The sequence below is a fragment of the Drosophila pseudoobscura genome, chromosome 3 (genome assembly GCF_009870125.1).
Source record: "Drosophila pseudoobscura strain MV-25-SWS-2005 chromosome 3, UCI_Dpse_MV25, whole genome shotgun sequence".
Lineage (NCBI taxonomy): Eukaryota > Metazoa > Arthropoda > Insecta > Diptera > Drosophilidae > Drosophila > Drosophila pseudoobscura.
In genome coordinates this window covers 5,702,945-5,723,922 of record NC_046680.1, presented here as the reverse complement: position 1 = coordinate 5,723,922, position 20,978 = coordinate 5,702,945, and the positions used below count along the sequence as shown (strand labels likewise).

Sequence of the window (20,978 nt, the reverse complement as noted above, 5' to 3'; positions counted from 1 at the left end):
TATTGCTTATTGCTGTTATTGCTGCTGCTGTTGCTTATCCCCTCTGCCCCCTCAATGGGCCAGCTGGCCCACTCCTTCTTACACTACACCTTTGCACGGAAATTCGCCATGAAAATTTTTAAAATTTGTATGAAAACAAGTAGGAATAGGGATGCAATCAACATATTTTATATACTGCCTTAATGAGAAGAATTAAATAAATGATCGTACTTATGATACGAACGATCAATTTTAAATCTCAATTTTCAAAACAATTTTATATTTCATTATTAACGCATTTAAACTTATAAACTTCATATAACACTTGGTTGATTTCGTACTTCTTAGCCTAGAACTATTTTGATTTGAGCGAACACAAGCGAATTTTCTAAATTCTTTGAGGATCAATGTGGTTTGTACTGCAAAGCGGAAATGGAATGGAATCTACAATCCAAACCACTTGGATTTGAGGCAGATTAATACTGAGATGCCCAGTATAATGGTTGTGTACTTGAAGTAGCGTCGCACCGTTGTGCGCTTTCGCACGGCGAGAATATCGTTATAGTCGATGTGGAGCGGATTCTTCGCAGGACTGAACGAACCAAGCTGCGAACGGAGGAAAGAGATTAGTTTAGTGCAGGAATCCCAGTTGCATACAGCTAGCGCTTACATATTTAACGGTCTTGGTTAAGTCGTCGACCGATTTGCGATATGCCATAATATTGGTCTTAAGGCTGGCCAATTGCATCGTCGAGGTTTTACCCAGCACCCCGGCATTTAGGTTCTTCTTGACAAAGTCCAGGGAAGCCTGGATGATGACCAACTGTTGCATATGGCTGGCGGTGATCATGAGAATATCATAGAAGCTGAAAGGCAAGAATCATTGCGTTCATTTCACAGTCAATGGGAAGGAATCTTTGTGTGGGCACCCACTTGTCCATTCCATCCATCTTTACTCGAGCTATTGACTTGTAGGACCAATGGTGGAGGTGAAAGCTGCAAGGGATGATGATGATACAGATTCAATTAAATTTTTCAGACATGCACTCACTCCAAGATGCCCTTCAGAATCTTGTTACGTTGCACAGGAAAGGGGATGCCCACTTTCTTGAGCGCTTGATCATCCATCACTAGGAATTCGGCCAGGGAAGTACGCGAAATGGCGAAATGGTGCAGCTGATCCTGCATATCGATGGATTGTAGGATGCTTTTCAGCTCCTGGAAGTACTCCGGGCACTCGGTCTTCAGAAAGATGCGTGGAATGTGGTCCCTTAGCGTGTGGTAGCACAGAAAGTGCAATGGCACCGAGTACGTTTCTTCAGTCCGTGGCAATAGTTCCAGCAGATCATAATAACCATAAGACTCGGCCGCCTGTGTGGGAGTGTAGCCCTTACCGTTGGGTATCATGGCATTTACGCCCGCTTCCACCAGAAGCTTGACAATATCCGCGCGGTTCTTCTCGATGGCATGAAAAAGCGCTGTGCAGCCAACGTGGTCCACAGCGTTCAAGCTGGCGTCTTTGACTATCAGGCGGACGACACTGGTGTAGCCGTTGCGACAGGCAAACATTAACGGAGTCATCCCGCATTTGTTGGACACATTGATGGCTGCCCCATGTTGGAGCAGCAGACGGACCAGCTTCTCTACCAAGTACGGATCGTTCTTCTCACAGTCGCAGGCCTCCATCAATGGCGTCTGAGTTTCCACCTGCTTGTTGGCGCTGGCCGACCGCTTCTCCAGCAAGTACGCGGCCAAATCGTAGTGACCCTCGCGGCAGGCGAACATCAACATCGTCCGTCCCCAGCGGATCGGGTCGTTCACGTTGAACCGCAGGGAATCAATTTCCTTGATCACGGCCTTTACGTCCCCCTCAAGTACGGCTTCGTAGAGCTTCCGATCCGGTTCCACAGTCGGCTGTGGCTTTGGACTTTTCTTAACCTGCACAAAACAAGACATTGAAACCCAAAAAATCCTCGTGGCCATAACATTCCAGGAAAATTACCTTATCCGAAAAGTAGAAGCCATCGTAGCAGCTGTCCGAGTCAGAATCGGAAGGTGGCGGGCCATACCCCATATTATTACTCATTATTTTGCTAAATTTTAGGGTTAGCGTTATTTATTATTATTTATATTATTTTTGGCTCAATTCGATGCCTTTGCGGTCACACTGACTGGCATCCTCTGGTCACACCACCAGCACTGCCAGAAACAGCTGGTTAACGTGACCAGAGCTGCAATTGTTTTTTGATGGTACTTTAGGACGCCGTTTGCAGGCCGTTGGCCAGAGGGGTGCCGTGGTGCCGAGGGGGTGCTGGTGCAGCCGAACAGCTGGTTTCAAAGGAAAATTCCTGTGCAGAGTGGACAACGCCGAGGGCGCGCATCCTGGAAGGAGTGGACAGCCGGACAGAGGTCGCCCCCCTCCCCTCGGACTCCATACGCCGGGAGCTCAGATTCGACCAGGAGACGAGACGCCTTTACTGGATGGCAACAAGTACTGGTTGGCGTCGGGACACCGGCATCTTCAGGATTCTGGCGTCTGGTGCGAAGGAAAGACGTGGGAAATGGGACCTGTTCTCGCGTCGGTCCGATGCGGAGGCTCGTCTCATCGAGATCACCCGCTTGGATGGCAGCAGCCGGCGCGTGCTCTTGTGGAAGGGGGTGGAGAAGCCGCGTTCCCTGGTCCTCGAGACGCGTCGCGACTACATGTACATCTACAGAGTCGCCTCGGACTCCATACGCCGCGTCACGATGCACGAATCCGAGCTGCAAGCAATCATGGCCCGGAGCTTATATTCGACCAAGAGACGAGACGCCTCTACTGGATGGCAAGAAGCGTCGGACACTGGCTGGCAACTAGGACTACGTGTAATGGAGCGACTGGAGCACAGGAGACATTGATCCAGACTGGCCAGAGCCGCAGCCTCGCCAAGAACGTGCCCTGCATCCCCCACAGCTACGACAGACTGCCTGAATGTGCCGCTGCCGCTGTCCGGCAAGAATATCCGTGCCCAAGTGAAGCTCTCTCGCCTATTCAGCTGTGTTCTAAAAAGTTTCCTCTTTAGTCTTCTTTGGCGAACTCGCAGAAGCCTCGCAACATTGGCGTGCTTGCCATGAAGGCGAGGCGTCTGCTCCTCTCGACAGATGTCGGCAGCCATCAGGCCACCACTCAGGCCCGAGTCGATGGCAATGAGTCCGATAAGATCTACTATGCCCATGGCAAGCGAATCGATGTGATAGACCTTAAAGGAAAGAACAAGTAAGCAACCAATATGGGGACCCGACCCTCTGGATTCATGTTTAATCTCCTGTTCCCTCTCTACAGGAAAACCCTTGTTTCCGGTGAACAACAATGCCGCCTTGGGGGGATTTGTGTACTGGCTGGATGACAAGACCGGAATGGAGCGGATCACTGTCAACGGAGAACGTCGTTCTGCGGAGCTGCAGCGTCTGTCGCAGTTCACCGACATCAGTGCCGTGTGGACATCGGGTGCGAAAGTGCTGCGCAATCACAATTGTCTTCACAGTCGCACAAAGTGTTCCCACATCTGCATAGCCAGCGGGACACGCAGTACTCACGACGTCTGCTCGTGCCCCAAGCATCTGATGCTACTGGAGGACAAGGAGAACTACAGCGTGTGTCCGGCCAGATAATTTTAAGTGGCGGGAGTAGTGACATGAACAACGATTGTATATCCGTCTTCTGGCGCTGTGACGAAAGGATCGCCCGGCGGATTAGTTCAGCTGACAGCCGAGGGCAGCGACAAGGCTCTGGTCTGCGATGGTACCACCTGTGAAAACTGTCGCAATGTCCACGTTGAGGCCGACTGCTGCAAGCGGCCAGGAGAGTTTCAGTGTCCCATTAACAAGGTGAGTGGAAAGACACGATATCTGCCCAAATTCTTAAACTAACAATATCCTACTCACCATTTCTACAGCTTTGCATATCGGCCGCCCTGCTCTCCGATTGCTGGGACTCGAAGAGTTAAGGAATATATTAGTTTTGTGGTGGATAACTAATATACATACATTATTCATCTGCAACAAACTATTGTATCCAGACTCATGTGGTATCACCAATTCTGGAGATGGTACCCTGGAATCATGTCTGACATCCTGTGAAAGGCAAGTGTGGTGCATCTCAAATGTGCTAGGACTGTGGTCTCTCTTCTCAAATATCCTGCATGTTCTTTCCTTGGCACGTGGCAAAACAAGTCTAACATGCCTGTCGCCCAATCCCTCGAAACGTGCATTTTCCTGTGAACGAAGACCTTGCTGTATATACGTTCGGTTGTCCAGTTTAACGTGATAAGTCCCCTAACACTTATTAAAGTCGATTTATCCTTGCACACGGTAGCGAGTCTCTTGTCGTCGGGATAGTAGTTTACGAGTGGATTCGACACCAAGTGGATACGGGGGGCTCGGCTCTGGTAAGAGTCGACGAGACGCGTGTCCCTCCACACATCGCCGTAGGTGACAGTCCAATAGTTGCTCTTTCGCCTGCCCATGCTGTCCACAATCCCGCGTGCTAGTGGTATGGTTAGCTCCTTGGGCCGCGTCGTTGCTCGAGCGAAAATATCTTCTATAGCTCGGAGTCGCCGTTGCTTACCGCTGGCCTCTCGCTGCTCACTGATCATCATCGGTGAATTTTTTCTCACTTTCGAAGAGAATTTGCTGCCAAGGCCCGTAGACAGTCCCATGTTCGAACCGGACCCCAATGCTTGTGCCTGTCTAGGGTTTATGATAGACTCGACTATCTTTGGATGCTCAGAATCAACGTGGGGCTCCTGCAGCGACGACTCGTTCGAGCTTCGAGGACCCTGCACACTGTGGATCGGCACTGCTAGTATGGCATGTCGTCGATGGATCATCTGGGATTGTTCGTGTTGTAGAGTGTTCATCAGAAATAAAAATAATAGCGACTTCAGTACTTACAACAAACAGGAGGCAAAAAGCGCACAGCACAGAGTACAAATTCATTTTCCACATTTTTCGCAGACTACAAATTTGTAATACTAAAAATTTTTTTTATTTTTTTTTTTCAAATTTCAAATAAAATTAAAAATACTTATAACACTTTGAGTCTACGCTCTCTACTATATTGTATGGTATGGAGCAACATAATTGCCAGGGCATGCTGTGGAAAAGAAAAGTTAACAAATGAGTTGATTTCTGATTTTGACAACCAGTCAAGTTTTTACACCCAGCACCCGAAGAGCTAAGGAATGTATTAGTTTTGTGGTGGATAGCTTATATACATTCTTGATCTGCATCAATATCCGAGTCGATATAGCTATGTCTGTCTATCCGTCCCGATGAACGCTTAGCTGATATCTCAAAGGCTATAATACCTAGAGCAACAAACTATTGTATCCAGACTCCTGTGGTATCACACTGCTACAAGTGTGTTTAAAATTTCGCCCTGTTGCATCCACAACCCGAAAACCCAGAATCATTGACCATATCTACCAGATTGCCGAATCTGGATCAGATCGGATCATTATAATAATTCTTGTCACACCTTAAACTCAATGTAAGAGATTGTTGTACAAGGACACGGGCAAAGAGCGCTAATCCTGCTGTTGTCTATGTGGCGGACTTACTTGCCCAGCTCCAGCGCAGAGCGACAGATATCAGCTGCTGCAGGCTTGGGCGCCAAGGAGGACAGGCACATAATTTCGTCGAACGCAGAGCTGGAAGCCAAGATTAGGGTTTCCAATTCAATAAAACAGTTCGGTGCCACCATAAAGCATAAGAAAAATATTGAGTTCTTTTGTAGACAATCTAAGACAGCTTAGATTAATTTGTGTATTCGCTTTGATAAGGTAAGCGTATAACTATTTCTTTTTATCCTTCTTTTGGAAGCGAGGTCCGCCAAAGCTTTTTCCCTTGTTGAACTTGTTTTTGCCCGCCTTGTTTGTCAGCTTCACGGTGCTGACCTTCTTCGTGGCCGCAATCTTTGTCATCTTCTTGTGGCGGTTAGCCTCGGATCTGGTTTTGAAGGTAAATGCGTTAATGGAATTATCTTTAAATGCAATTATATATGTGCTTACCTCAATCGCAATGCCCCACCCCGACTGACATCGGTCAAATCGTTGGTGAATGCCGATTGAGGGCCGCGCCGCTTAGGTTGATTGGACGCCGCATTGGACCCGTATCTGGTAGGTTCAGTTGCCCCTAGCTTCCCAGGGCGCTTGCGGAGCTTGGACATTTTGGCCCGCACCAGCGACACCTTCTCGATTTCTTTCATGGCCCGCTCCTTAGCCATCTGCTCAGGCGTCTTTTTCCTCGGCTCCTCTTTTTTTTTCTTGTGGCGCTTGGCATCCAGCTCCTTGACAGGCGGTCCATCTTCACCATCACCGCCGTATTCGGGTCGCTTGCGTTTACCAGCGTTCGGGCCGTGACCCTTGCCCTTGCCGCCAGCTGTCTTGCCCTCGTCACTTGGGGTCAGTGCGAGTCGGTTCTTTTCATCCTCACGCTGCTGCTTTGTTTGGAACCAGCCGCGTTTGTCGTTTGTCTGGCCCAAGAGCTTACGCTCGGTTTTGGACAGTTGCTGCTCTGTCTTGGCGAGCTGACGCTCGGCCTGCTCCTCGTCGAGAATGTTTTCTGAATGGAATCAATGATGGGTCTAAGGGTAAATCATAACTGGATTTTTGAACTCACGAATCTCTGGCTCCAGGGCAGTCAGCTTCTTGCGATACTTCTCAATAATCTCTGGTGGAATAATGCGATTCTTAATGGTGCTCTCGGCATTCTTGATAATATCTTTGACAATCTTGCGTTCCTTTTCACCAGCCAACGAGACGGAGATACCGGCACGACCGGCACGCGCTGTACGGCCCACACGATGGATATAATGCTCTGTCGTAATGGGCATCACAAAGTTAATGACTGTCTTCACACCCACAATGTCCAGACCACGAGCTGCCACATCTGTGGCGATCAAGACATCGATCTGCTCTTCCTTGAATTTCTTGAGTGATTCCAAACGCTGTTGCTGGGTCAGATTTCCATGGACCCAACAGGATGTGCAAGCGATGGGCCTGCTTCTTGGTCTGCACAAAAACCATGCAATGATCGTGGAATGTGCGACAAATTAAGCTGGCCAAAATGGGCTCGCGATCTCCCTACTTGTCCTCGCGTATGCGTATGAATTCCTGCCGCAAATTAAAGGCCACCTGTTGATTGTTGTTTACAAAGACCTTGACAGGCTTGTCTAGCGAGACGGCAGCCAAATCCTTGACCTGCTCGCTCATCGTGGCCGAAAAGAGCATGGTCTGGCGCGTCTTACAACAGGAATTGATGATCTCCTTCATTTGCTCTGCGAAATATTCGTCCAGCATTCGGTCAGCTTCGTCCAGGATGAGAACCTGTAAATCAAGAATAAACCTAATTAGACGTTGACTATAAATGGGGAATATTCATTTAAATCTCTCTCTGATCAGCTTGCATCTGCCGCGCAGTTGCAAGTACCAAGGCTATCCGCTTTGCCCAGGGTTGAGCTCAGAGCGCAAGGATGGACATTCATCATAGTAATAGTAAGAAAGATCAATCGAATATCTGGGGATAAGCTCACCTCAATGGAGTCCAGGGTAAAGCTGGGCGTGTTTTTGATGTGATCTATAAGACGTCCAGGAGTGGCTATCACAATATCTGGATTCTGACGCAGCACAGCCTCCTGTGCCTTCACATCTAGGCCCCCAATGGCCAATCCCACATCAATGCTTGTGAATTGGCAGAGCTGTTTCGTCACCTGATAGACCTGGGCACCCAGCTCACGGGTGGGCACCAGAACCAGGACACGGGTGATGGCCTTGTTATTGAGTGGCCGATACAGCAGACGCTCCAGTGTGGGCAACATATAGGCTGCCGTCTTGCCCGTACCAGTGGCAGCACAGCCACAGATGTCCCGGCCCAAGAGGGCAATCGGTATCGTTGAGGCCTGGATGGGCGTGGGGTAGATGTAGCCCAGTACTCCGATGGCCCTCATGAGGGGACGCGAAAGATTCATTTGATAGAAGGAGGTGATTTGCTCGTTGCCCTCCACAGTGTCGTCAAATTGCATTTTTTCACCCTCATCCTCATCTTCTTCTTCGGCCTTTTTCTTCTTCTTGCTCTTGGTTTGCTTCTTTTCCCGCAAACGCAGATTGTCGTGCTGGAGCTCATCCTCAGAAAGGTCTATTTCGTCCTCATCACTTTGCTCGGCGGCCACCGCCTCGGCTCCACCACGTTTCTGCAGACGGGCTGCAATCTTGTCATCTGTCTTTGTGCTTTCCTCTTGACATACTTCATCAGATCGTCCCAGGTGTCCTGGTTGTACTCCTTAACGGAGCCCACAAACTCGAAACCCTTCTCGAACTCTGTTACCTTCTTGTGTCGCAATTTTGTGGGTTGATACTGTGAGCGCCGACGGGTGAGAGAAGGTTGTGGAGTGTCTCAGTTTTCATTCAGGGATAAAATATATCGTGTTTTCTCACCTCCACTTCGGCTTCAGAGTCCTCGGATAGATTCTCCACCTCGGCATCATCTTCAATGGTGCCAATCAGGTCTAAATTCTTAGTTGCACCCATTTTGCACCAAAAAAAATTTTATTTATTTATTTTTTTTTTTTTTGGGATTTAAGTTACCAAACTACCCGTGAGTAGCGTGGGATTATTTGGCCGCCCGCCTTTTGAAGGTGGAAATTGCCAAGTCAAAGAAGATGTTGGAGTGCTGTTTATAGCTTTACATCAGTTTTATCGATGAAGTCAATTAGTGTTTGGTACGCGCTGGTGTTTTCTTTTTCAAAGAATTTGTAAATATCATTATATTTTCTTAGAGATGGGAAGTTTTGCCTTGTTGTGTTGTACCACTAACCATACAGTATATATGGTTAGTGGTTGTACTTTGTACAATTGAAAATTAAATGCGAGGCGTTATCGATACTATCGCATGTATCACATATGTTGCTAGGAACTACATGCATTTTGGCGAGAGTGTGCCTATCGAATGCGTTACCGCTAAGCAGTCTGTTGATTCTTTTAGCGTCAATGGCTTTAAGTTTAGTTTTATTTAGGAACCACGGTTTGGATGATGTTGAGGGGAAAAGCGAGCAGTAACCACGGTGCTTGATACTAGCAAACTCGGCGTATTCTCTCTCCCATTCTGCTTTTAGGATTCTGTGTATTTCGCACATAGCGTCTTTAAGGTTCCATTTAACCACTGTGTATTTTCCTCGTCTGTGGGCTTCTTTGGCTGCTGCGTCGACTGAAGTGTTCTGAGGGATGTTAGCGTGTCCGGGAATGTAGTGAACCTCTACAGTTCTTAGATGTGGATTTTTTTGGATCTTTTCTCTGATTTTGTAGGCGATAGAGTTATCCTGAATGTTCTTCGCCAGAATGAGGGCCCCGTTTCTGCTGTCTGTCAGGAGCGCGACACGAGGAAAATTGTACAAAATAGCATGGTCCAATGCCTTCTCGATAGCAAGGAGCTCGGCGGACAACGAGGAAAGGGTTTTGTGCGTGTAATAGCTATCTAAAAAACCTGTCCTATCGTGCAGGAAAGCGGCGCTGGAATGCCCATCGGCGACTGACCCATCCGTGTAATAGATTTCAAAACCCCCCTTCGTCAGCTGATCCTTCTTTTCCCCGTGGAGCAGCATGATACCTGCCTGGTCTATAGCGTGCTTGTTGGGTGCAGAGCCCTTGAAAAATTCTAAGTCGGAGCTAATTTTATTGCAAAATGAAGCTGTGTTCTCGAAAACCTCAACTCTGTCTATTATGCTGCCAAACTCCCGATATGCCTTAGCGTAGCCCGTGTTTAAATCCCTATTTGCTGACACTGTTTCACTTGCTGGGAGATTAAATGCAAACACCTTAACCAACTCTTTCGCCGCCAGGAATCTCATCCTGTAGTCCGGGGGAAGTTCTCCTGCCATGTGGTATATGATAGGAACGGGAGTGCAGATTATCAGACCCAGGGACTTTCTGAGGTGATGGTTGCAGTGGGATTTGATTTTGGCCAAGGCAGATTTGGACAGGTTGCAGAATGATGAGCACGCGTACTCTAGCCTACTTCTGACAAATGCCTTGTAAAATATAAGCCCTCTTTTGGGGCTGACACCATAGTGACACCCGCTGAGTAATCTGAGAAACGCACAATTTCTGTTCGATTCCGAGATGGCCAGATCAATGTGACCAGAGGCTGAGTTGTTTGCTGAGATAGTCCTGCCTAGGTATTTGATCTGCTCTACTTGTCTGATTTCAACTCCCTGATGCGAGATATTTAGCGCAGTTCTACGATTGTTGAAGTAAATCACTTTAGACTTCGCCGGATTGAATGACAGGTTTAGCCTATTGCATTTTTCCTCGAACTTATCTATACTGTCTTCCAGCACCCGTTTCGCAATGGATACGTCTTTGTGGAAACATACTATGAAAAAGTCATCAGCATACTGAAACAGTAAGCAGTTATGACTGTTAATATCATGTAGTTCGGCTGTGTAAAGGTTAAAAAGGGTTGGGCTGAGACAACTACCCTGGCAAACACCTCTGTTCACCTCTACCTCGCTTTTGCCCTTTATGAGGATTCGTTTGTTAAGGAAGCTGGAGATCCAAGCCGTGAGGCTTGTATTGAACCGCATATCCCTCATCCTGTGCTCGAGTGTGTCCACTCTTACGCAGTCGAACGCTCTTTGTAAATCCAGGCAGGCTGCGACAACCTGACAACCCCTCGCCTTCAGCGCCAGAACTTTGTTGATAAGGTCGTTGATGCAGAGAGCCGTGGACCTGTTTCTCCTGAAGGCATAGGACCTGTCCGGCAGCAGGTCACAGTTTGCTATGTGCTCGTGCAGCTTCAACTTTATCAACCCCTCTATGGATTTGAACAGCGTGTTAATCAAACAAATCGGCCTATGGTTTTGGAAGGAAGTAGGGTCTGCATTCTTCTTGGGGATGGGTACCACTTTTATCCTGCGCCAGACTTCAGGGATGACGCCACTCAGCCATACTTTATTTATAATTCCAAAAATGTCTTGCTTTTTCCCACTTGGTAGCGTTTGAAGCATCCTGAACGAGATGCCATCAGGGCCTCTAGCCGAGTTGGGGTTCCTGGTTTTTAGGAAGGCCAGGAATTCTTCCAGTTCCAGGGGTTCCGGGTCGTCTGGTCCTAACAAAGGGGCAGGAATTTTCTTAGGGGGTCTACTGTTTGACGTGGATGGGGTTGCTTTAACCATATTAAGAAAGTTTTTGTCATCTTCGTACGTCCATTTGTTCCCTACATTTTTAATATGTCCGTATTTTTTTATGTTCTTCACCCTGCTCCACATAGATGGCGATGAGGAGACGTCTTCTATGAACTTGGAAAAGTTGCGCTTTCTAAGATTTTTTACGTGGTTTTGTAGCTTTTTGTCAGCTTCTAAAGTTGCTCTGGCATCAGCCAATTTTTTGGTGAGGTAAAATTTCTGCCTGCAAGCGTTTCTCACGCGAAAAAGTTTTTCCGTTTCCTCGTTCCACCATTTCTTAGCAACGTACTTGTTCTTGCTTGGGAATGTGACCGTGTTTTTTAAGGTCAGGGATTTCACCTTTTCGTTGAGCTCCTCCAGATTTGAGAAATCACTTGCACCCAGAATCCGGGCTATTCTGTTGTGAAGGATCTTCTTGCCTTGGAGGGGGACATTTAGGCCTTGCACTGATAATACAATTGGGAAGTGGTTGCTGTTCGTAATTTTTGTTTTGAGGACTTGCCAGTTAATAGTTCCATTTCTGTAGTTCGAAAAAGAAAGGTCAGGAGCGGAGAATTGAGATGGGCTCCTGGAGAAGGTTGGCGAACCGTCGTTTAGGCAGATAAATCCGGCCTCCCGGGTGGAATTCTCAACGCTGCGGCCCTTGCGATCACAGATCGGACTTCCCCAGATAGAAGACCTAGCGTTGAAGTCCCCGCCCACTATTGAGGGTATGTCAAGCGAAGCCGCGAATTCGAAAAACTTTTTTGTGCCCGATTTAAACTGTGAAACTGTTGTTGATGGCGGTGCATATATGCTAAAAATATTGAAGTTGCTCTTGAGGTTTAATGTTTTTATTCCTAAAATTTCCAAGTCGTTCTCTATTTTTAAAATGCTGAATTGAATGTTTTTCCTGACGTAGATGCCAACCCCGCCGTAGCCGTCCACTCTGGGCCTGCAGACAAAGTTATATTCTAAAATGCTGCAGTCCGCGTTATTCAACACCCAAATCTCTGAGAGGATGGCAATATCTATTGCGTTGTTGTCTAGGAACATTGAGAGGAGCTGTTTGTTGTTGTTGTGTGTCAGACTTTGAATATTTAGCTGAAGAATCTTCATTGTTGGATGTTTTGAGAACCAACTGCCATCCCTTGGGCAATCTGACACCTATCTAGTTCTGCGTTGGAAGCATTGACAAATTCTCTAATTTCCTTAATAAATTTATTCGCTAAAGAATCCCCTTTAATGATGTTGTTTGGATCAATCAGGAACGCTGTGAGTTTGGCTCCTAGTGCGTTTAGCTTATCCTGGGCCAGAGAAGATGCCACCGATGAAGATCTCACAAATTTTTCGCTCAATTGGACGTATTCTGAATTTATTGAGTTCTTCCACTCTGCCATGTTGGCTGCTGCCTTGGCCGCCTCTGCGTTCCGGGCGGCAACCCTATTGGATTTGGTCACTTCCGCGAAAGAGGTGACAGAATGAATTTCCCTGGCGGACTCTAAGCTGTTATTCAAGAATTCAGGGGGGCGGCTAGATTGCCAACTGGGTCTAGGAAATTCCCCTTGATCCCTTGGGTCAGGGGCAGTTCTATCAAAAAGGATCGGATATCTAGCCCTGACCTCAGCTCTAGTTAGGTTTTCCAGTGACATACACTTTTGAATGGCGAACGCTTTTTTCCTGGCCTCACACTGCGGGTGGGTGGCAGCATGTTCCCCCTTGCAGTTAGCACAGACCAGCCCTGAGCAGATAACATCTCTGCTGTGATCTTGTCCGCATTTGAAACATTTCGCTCCACTCTTGCAATGCTGCGCCAGATGGCCAAACCTAAAACACCTGTAACATTGATTAAGCTGAACAAAAGGTTTCACTTCTACTTTAGAATATAGAAAATTGATTTTGGCTGGTAACTGCTCTCCTCTGAACCAGAGTTTCACCCTGCCAGTAGGTACACGTTCTCCCGATGCTCTATCCCTTCGCGTAATCCGAACTATCTCCTCAATTGGGATATCCGAGGTTACAAGCTCCGCTAGCTGTTCCTCCGAGTAGTGCCCGGGGATCCCAAAAATTAGTCCTGCTTTTTGGACGAAGTGCCTAAAGATTCGGGTTGAGTACCCTTGAGCAGCGAAAACACTGTTTTCCACTAGCCCGTTTGCACATTCCGCCGACCCGCACACAATCTTGCACCTGCCATAGCCCATTCTAGCAACCTCCTCGATATCGCTAATGCCCTGTTTCAGCAGCAGATCGGATAGATCAAACTGGTTTATAGCAATTCTGGCATTATTCGCACTCATTTTGTCGATACAAACAATGTATGGACCTTTATGCCCCTCATAATACTTGTTAACGATGATTTTGCGGTTACTTCCGTTATTCGTACTCACAGAAGCCACACAAACCGCGTCAGTCTTCTCTCTCTCTTTCGTCGTAGAGATGTTTGATGTCATGCTTGTTGCCGTGTTCGTGGACATGTTTGTCGACACGTTCGTCGACAAGTTTGGTTTCTTGCACAACAGTTTAGAAGCCAAAAGCTGCGGAGCCGTTTTTGCCGCCATTTTTACTCCTACCCGCATGGCGGATTTAGCTTCTCCTTCCCTTTTCTTCAGCGTTTCCGTGCGAATTTTGACTCCCGTCGCCTTCTCCGTGGCCATCCTTGTCTTTCCTCTGTTTGCCATGCTTCTCAGGATCCAGGTGCTTAAACTGATTTCATGAAAATGCCGACTACAGATTTTGTTTTTGCTGCTGCGTTCCCGCGTTTTTTGTTGTTTTTGTTCGCCGAGGGCGATTTGTATTTTTTTGGTGGTTTGTTGTTTATTTCGAGATATTTCAATGCAAAACGCGATATGACATACGTCGGTGGTATTTTGCTATTATTATCAAGTGCAATTATTATTAAACTTTTGTTGATATTTTTAATAATGAATTTATTATTTAAAAATCAGGAGCGCACAAGTCGGTGCCAGTGTGACCGTTCTCCGTTTTTTTGCTGTGAACTTTTTTAATTAATTTATTCTCGAAAAATTTATAAGCCAAACAAATACGCAATATGGATGGGCAGAAAAGTTATCTATTTTCTTTAACTTGATTTATTATTATTTATATTATTTTTGGCTCAATTCGATGCCTTTGCGGTCACACTGACTGGCATCCTCTGGTCACACCACCAGCACTGCCAGAAACAGCTGGTTAACGTGACCAGAGCTGCAATTGTTTTTTGATGGTACTTTAGGACGCCGTTTGCAGGCCGTTGGCCAGAGGGGTGCCGTGGTGCCGAGGGGGTGCTGGTGCAGCCGAACAGCTGGTTTCAAAGGAAAATTCCTGTGCAGAGTGGACAACGCCGAGGGCGCGCATCCTGGAAGGAGTGGACAGCCGGACAGAGGTCGCCCCCCTCCCCTCGGACTCCATACGCCGGGAGCTCAGATTCGACCAGGAGACGAGACGCCTTTACTGGATGGCAACAAGTACTGGTTGGCGTCGGGACACCGGCATCTTCAGGATTCTGGCGTCTGGTGCGAAGGAAAGACGTGGGAAATGGGACCTGTTCTCGCGTCGGTCCGATGCGGAGGCTCGTCTCATCGAGATCACCCGCTTGGATGGCAGCAGCCGGCGCGTGCTCTTGTGGAAGGGGGTGGAGAAGCCGCGTTCCCTGGTCCTCGAGACGCGTCGCGACTACATGTACATCTACAGAGTCGCCTCGGACTCCATACGCCGCGTCACGATGCACGAATCCGAGCTGCAAGCAATCATGGCCCGGAGCTTATATTCGACCAAGAGACGAGACGCCTCTACTGGATGGCAAGAAGCGTCGGACACTGGCTGGCAACTAGGACTACGTGTAATGGAGCGACTGGAGCACAGGAGACATTGATCCAGACAGGCCAGAGCCGCAGCCTCGCCAAGAACGTGCCCTGCATCCCCCACAGCTACGACAGACTGCCTGAATGTGCCGCTGCCGCTGTCCGGCAAGAATATCCGTGCCCAAGTGAAGCTCTCTCGCCTATTCAGCTGTGTTCTAAAAAGTTTCCTCTTTAGTCTTCTTTGGCGAACTCGCAGAAGCCTCGCAACATTGACGTGCTTGCCATGAAGGCGAGGCGTCTGCTCCTCTCGACAGATGTCGGCAGCCATCAGGCCACCACTCAGGCCCGAGTCGATGGCAATGAGTCCGATAAGATCTACTATGCCCATGGCAAGCGAATCGATGTGATAGACCTTAAAGGAAAGAACAAGTAAGCAACCAATATGGGGACCCGACCCTCTGGATTCATGTTTAATCTCCTATTCCCTCTCTACAGGAAAACCCTTGTTTCCGGTGAACAACAATGCCGCCTTGGGGGGATTTGTGTACTGGCTGGATGACAAGACCGGAATGGAGCGGATCACTGTCAACGGAGAACGTCGTTCTGCGGAGCTGCAGCGTCTGTCGCAGTTCACCGACATCAGTGCCGTGTGGACATCGGGTGCGAAAGTGCTGCGCAATCACAATTGTCTTCACAGTCGCACAAAGTGTTCCCACATCTGCATAGCCAGCGGGGCACGCAGCGGGACACGCAGTACTCACGACGTCTGCTCGTGCCCCAAGCATCTGATGCTACTGGAGGACAAGGAGAACTACAGCGTGTGTCCGGCCAGATAATTTTAAGTGGCGGGAGTAGTGACATGAACAACGATTGTATATCCGTCTTCTGGCGCTGTGACGAAAGGATCGCCCGGCGGATTAGTTCAGCTGACAGCCGAGGGCAGCGACAAGGCTCTGGTCTGCGATGGTACCACCTGTGAAAACTGTCGCAATGTCCACGTTGAGGCCGACTGCTGCAAGCGGCCAGGAGAGTTTCAGTGTCCCATTAACAAGGTGAGTGGAAAGACACGATATCTGCCCAAATTCTTAAACTAACAATATCCTACTCACCATTTCTACAGCTTTGCATATCGGCCGCCCTGCTCTCCGATTGCTGGGACTCGAAGAGTTAAGGAATATATTAGTTTTGTGGTGGATAACTAATATACATACATTATTCATCTGCAACAAACTATTGTATCCAGACTCATGTGGTATCACCAATTCTGGAGATGGTACCCTGGAATCATGTCTGACATCCTGTGAAAGGCAAGTGTGGTGCATCTCAAATGTTCTAGGACTGTGGTCTCTCTTCTCAAATATCCTGCATGTTCTTTCCTTGGCACGTGGCAAAAGAAGTCTAACATGCCTGACGCCCATTCCCTCGAAGCGTGAATTTTCCTGTAAACGAAGACCTTGCTGTATATACGTTCGGTTGTCCAGTTGAACGTGATAAGTCCCCTAACACTTATTAAAGTCGATTTATCCTTGCACACGGTAGCGAGTCTCTTGTCGTCGGGATAGTAGTTTACGAGTGGATTCGACACCAAGTGGATACGGGGGGCTCGGCTCAGGTAAGAGTCGACGAGACGCGTGTCCCTCCACACATCGCCGTAGGTGACAGTCCAATAGTTGCTCTTTCGCCTGCCCATGCTGTCCACAATCCCGCGTGCTAGTGGTATGGTTAGCTCCTTGGGCCGCGTCGTTGTTCGAGCGAAAAGATCTTCTATAGCTCGGAGTCGCCGTTGCTTACCGCTGGCCTCTCGCTGCTCACTGATCATCATCGGTGAATTTTTTCTCACTTTCGAAGAGAATTTGCTGCCAAGGCCCGTAGACAGTCCCATGTTCGAACCGGACCCCAATGCTTGTGCCTGTCTAGGGTTTATGATAGACTCGACTATCTTTGGATGCTCAGAATCAACGTGGGGCTCCTGCAGCGACGACTCGTTCGAGCTTCGAGGACCCTGCACACTGTGGATCGGCACTGCTAGTATGGCATGTCGTCGATGGATCATCTGGGATTGTTCGTGTTGTAGAGTGTTCATCAGAAATAAAAATAATAGCGACTTCAGTACTTACAACAAACAGGAGGCAAAAAGCGCACAGCACAGAGTACAAATTCATTTTCCACATTTTTCGCAGACTACAAATTTGTAATACTAAAAATTTTTTTTATTTTTTTTTTTTCAAATTTCAAATAAAATTAAAAATACTTATAACACTTTGAGTCTACGCTCTCTACTATATTGTATGGTATGGAGCAACATAATTGCCAGGGCATGCTGTGGAAAAGAAAAGTTAACAAATGAGTTGATTTCTGATTTTGACAACCAGTCAAGTTTTTACACCCAGCACCCGAAGAGCTAAGGAATGTATTAGTTTTGTGGTGGATAGCTTATATACATTCTTGATCTGCATCAATATCCGAGTCGATATAGCTATGTCTGTCTATCCGTCCCGATGAACGCTTAGCTGATATCTCAAAGGCTATAATACCTAGAGCAACAAACTATTGTATCCAGACTCCTGTGGTATCACACTGCTACAAGTGTGTTTAAAATTTCGCCCTGTTGCATCCACAACCCGAAAACCCAGAATCATTGACCATATCTACCAGATTGCCGAATCTGGATCAGATCGGATCATTATAATAATTCTTGTCACACCTTAAACTCAATGTAAGAGATTGTTGTACAAGGACACGGGCAAAGAGCGCTAATCCTGCTGTTGTCTATGTGGCGGACTTACTTGCCCAGCTCCAGCGCAGAGCGACAGATATCAGCTGCTGCAGGCTTGGGCGCCAAGGAGGACAGGCACATAATTTCGTCGAACGCAGAGCTGGAAGCCAAGATTAGGGTTTCCAATTCAATAAAACAGTTCGGTGCCACCATAAAGCATAAGAAAAATATTGAGTTCTTTTGTAGACAATCTAAGACAGCTTAGATTAATTTGTGTATTCGCTTTGATAAGGTAAGCGTATAACTATTTCTTTTTATCCTTCTTTTGGAAGCGAGGTCCGCCAAAGCTTTTTCCCTTGTTGAACTTGTTTTTGCCCGCCTTGTTTGTCAGCTTCACGGTGCTGACCTTCTTCGTGGCCGCAATCTTTGTCATCTTCTTGTGGCGGTTAGCCTCGGATCTGGTTTTGAAGGTAAATGCGTTAATGGAATTATCTTTAAATGCAATTATATATGTGCTTACCTCAATCGCAATGCCCCACCCCGACTGACATCGGTCAAATCGTTGGTGAATGCCGATTGAGGGCCGCGCCGCTTAGGTTGATTGGACGCCGCATTGGACCCGTATCTGGTAGGTTCAGTTGCCCCTAGCTTCCCAGGGCGCTTGCGGAGCTTGGACATTTTGGCCCGCACCAGCGACACCTTCTCGATTTCTTTCATGGCCCGCTCCTTAGCCATCTGCTCAGGCGTCTTTTTCCTCGGCTCCTCTTTTTTTTTCTTGTGGCGCTTGGCATCCAGCTCCTTGACAGGCGGTCCATCTTCACCATCACCGCCGTATTCGGGTCGCTTGCGTTTACCAGCGTTCGGGCCGTGACCCTTGCCCTTGCCGCCAGCTGTCTTGCCCTCGTCACTTGGGGTCAGTGCGAGTCGGTTCTTTTCATCCTCACGCTGCTGCTTTGTTTGGAACCAGCCGCGTTTGTCGTTTGTCTGGCCCAAGAGCTTACGCTCGGTTTTGGACAGTTGCTGCTCTGTCTTGGCGAGCTGACGCTCGGCCTGCTCCTCGTCGAGAATGTTTTCTGAATGGAATCAATGATGGGTCTAAGGGTAAATCATAACTGGATTTTTGAACTCACGAATCTCTGGCTCCAGGGCAGTCAGCTTCTTGCGATACTTCTCAATAATCTCTGGTGGAATAATGCGATTCTTAATGGTGCTCTCGGCATTCTTGATAATATCTTTGACAATCTTGCGTTCCTTTTCACCAGCCAACGAGACGGAGATACCGGCACGACCGGCACGCGCTGTACGGCCCACACGATGGATATAATGCTCTGTCGTAATGGGCATCACAAAGTTAATGACTGTCTTCACACCCACAATGTCCAGACCACGAGCTGCCACATCTGTGGCGATCAAGACATCGATCTGCTCTTCCTTGAATTTCTTGAGTGATTCCAAACGCTGTTGCTGGGTCAGATTTCCATGGAGCTCACCGGCCCTTATGCCCAGCAGACCCAACAGGATGTGCAAGCGATGGGCCTGCTTCTTGGTCTGCACAAAAACCATGCAATGATCGTGGAATGTGCGACAAATTAAGCTGGCCAAAATGGGCTCGCGATCTCCCTCCTTGTCCTCGCGTATGCGTATGAATTCCTGCCGCAAATTAAAGGCCACCTGTTGATTGTTGTTTACAAAGACCTTGACAGGCTTGTCTAGCGAGACGGCAGCCAAATCCTTGACCTGCTCGCTCATCGTGGCCGAAAAGAGCATGGTCTGGCGCGTCTTACAACAGGAATTGATGATCTCCTTCATTTGCTCTGCGAAATATTCGTCCAGCATTCGGTCAGCTTCGTCCAGGATGAGAACCTGTAAATCAAGAATAAACCTAATTAGACGTTGACTATAAATGGGGAATATTCATTTAAATCTCTCTCTGATCAGCTTGCATCTGCCGCGCAGTTGCAAGTACCAAGGCTATCCGCTTTGCCCAGGGTTGAGCTCAGAGCGCAAGGATGGACATTCATCATAGTAATAGTAAGAAAGATCAATCGAATATCTGGGGATAAGCTCACCTCAATGGAGTCCAGGGTAAAGCTGGGCGTGTTTTTGATGTGATCTATAAGACGTCCAGGAGTGGCTATCACAATATCTGGATTCTGACGCAGCACAGCCTCCTGTGCCTTCACATCTAGGCCCCCAATGGCCAATCCCACATCAATGCTTGTGAATTGGCAGAGCTGTTTCGTCACCTGATAGACCTGGGCACCCAGCTCACGGGTGGGCACCAGAACCAGGACACGGGTGATGGCCTTGTTATTGAGTGGCCGATACAGCAGACGCTCCAGTGTGGGCAACATATAGGCTGCCGTCTTGCCCGTACCAGTGGCAGCACAGCCACAGATGTCCCGGCCCAAGAGGGCAATCGGTATCGTTGAGGCCTGGATGGGCGTGGGGTAGATGTAGCCCAGTACTCCGATGGCCCTCATGAGGGGACGCGAAAGATTCATTTGATAGAAGGAGGTGATTTGCTCGTTGCCCTCCACAGTGTCGTCAAATTGCATTTTTTCACCCTCATCCTCATCTTCTTCTTCGGCCTTTTTCTTCTTCTTGCTCTTGGTTTGCTTCTTTTCCCGCAAACGCAGATTGTCGTGCTGGAGCTCATCCTCAGAAAGGTCTATTTCGTCCTCATCACTTTGCTCGGCGGCCACCGCCTCGGCTCCACCACGTTTCTGCAGACGGGCTGCAATCTTGTCATCTGTCTTTGTGCGTGCCTTCCTCTTGACATACTTCATCAGATCGTCCCAGGTGTCCTGGTTGTACTCCTTAACGGAGCCCACAAACTCGAAACCCTTCTCGAACTCTGTTACCTTCTTGTGTCGCAATTTTGTGGGTTGATACTGTGAGCGCCGACGGGTGAGAGAAAGTTGTGGAGTGTCTCAGTTTTCATTCAGGGATAAAATATATCGTGTTTTCTCACCTCCACTTCGGCATCAGAGTCCTCGGATAGATTCTCCACCTCGGCATCATCTTCAATGGTGCCAATCAGGTCTAAATTCTTAGTTGCACCCATTTTGCACCAAAAAAAATTTTAAAATTCTGAAAAATTTCAGAACCGCGTGTTTATAATTCACAACCAGTATGACCCTCAGAAATATACCGAAATATACCGTCTCATTTTCAAAATAAACCGTAAATATACTGACGAACTCCAGATATATTTAACATATTCGTTTTTGATCTTCCGTGAAATATTCTCAGCTATATAGAATATTTAGCCATGCCCACATAA

At 47.8% G+C, this 20,978-nt stretch overlaps 3 protein-coding genes, 1 long non-coding RNA gene and 1 pseudogene across 5 annotated transcripts; 1 reads left to right on the top strand and 4 right to left on the bottom strand.

Moving 5' to 3' along the window:
* Positions 1-238: 238 nt before the first annotated feature.
* On the bottom strand, positions 239-2,072 carry Gasz (ankyrin repeat, SAM and basic leucine zipper domain-containing protein 1). Its single transcript, XM_001360244.4, has 5 exons — positions 1,982-2,072; positions 1,031-1,917; positions 913-975; positions 650-845; positions 239-585 (listed from the first exon to the last, which is right to left on the bottom strand). The coding sequence occupies exons 1-5, from the start codon at positions 2,063-2,065 to the stop codon at positions 424-426; spliced, it is 1,392 nt and encodes a 463-aa protein (XP_001360281.2). The 5' UTR covers positions 2,066-2,072; the 3' UTR covers positions 239-423.
* Positions 2,073-3,953: 1,881 nt separating this feature from the next.
* LOC117183705 (probable ATP-dependent RNA helicase DDX27) lies at positions 3,954-20,849 on the bottom strand (annotated as a pseudogene).
* Positions 8,604-18,001, bottom strand: LOC26533633 (uncharacterized). Of its 2 annotated transcripts, XM_033378548.1 has the most exons (5): positions 17,094-18,001; positions 16,481-17,029; positions 16,086-16,415; positions 8,862-9,232; positions 8,604-8,825 (listed from the first exon to the last, which is right to left on the bottom strand). In XM_033378548.1, exons 1-5 carry the CDS (start codon positions 17,145-17,147, stop codon positions 8,693-8,695), a joined length of 1,437 nt encoding a protein of 478 aa, XP_033234439.1. In that variant the 5' UTR covers positions 17,148-18,001; the 3' UTR covers positions 8,604-8,692. The 2 variants fall into 2 exon arrangements, with proteins under 2 accessions (XP_033234439.1, XP_033234440.1); XM_033378549.1 differs by having other exon boundaries at positions 8,739-9,232.
* Positions 15,266-16,507, top strand: LOC117183708 (uncharacterized). The gene is made up of 3 exons (XR_004468846.1): positions 15,266-15,405; positions 15,472-16,028; positions 16,097-16,507. It is a non-coding gene; the product is annotated as an uncharacterized lncRNA (long non-coding RNA).
* Positions 17,899-20,808, bottom strand: LOC4803573 (Dead-box helicase Rs1). The gene is made up of 5 exons (XM_001360243.4): positions 20,667-20,808; positions 19,762-20,586; positions 18,823-19,555; positions 18,213-18,765; positions 17,899-18,150 (listed from the first exon to the last, which is right to left on the bottom strand). The coding sequence occupies exons 1-5, from the start codon at positions 20,757-20,759 to the stop codon at positions 17,997-17,999; spliced, it is 2,358 nt and encodes a 785-aa protein (XP_001360280.2). The 5' UTR covers positions 20,760-20,808; the 3' UTR covers positions 17,899-17,996.
* Positions 20,850-20,978: the final 129 nt, after the last annotated feature.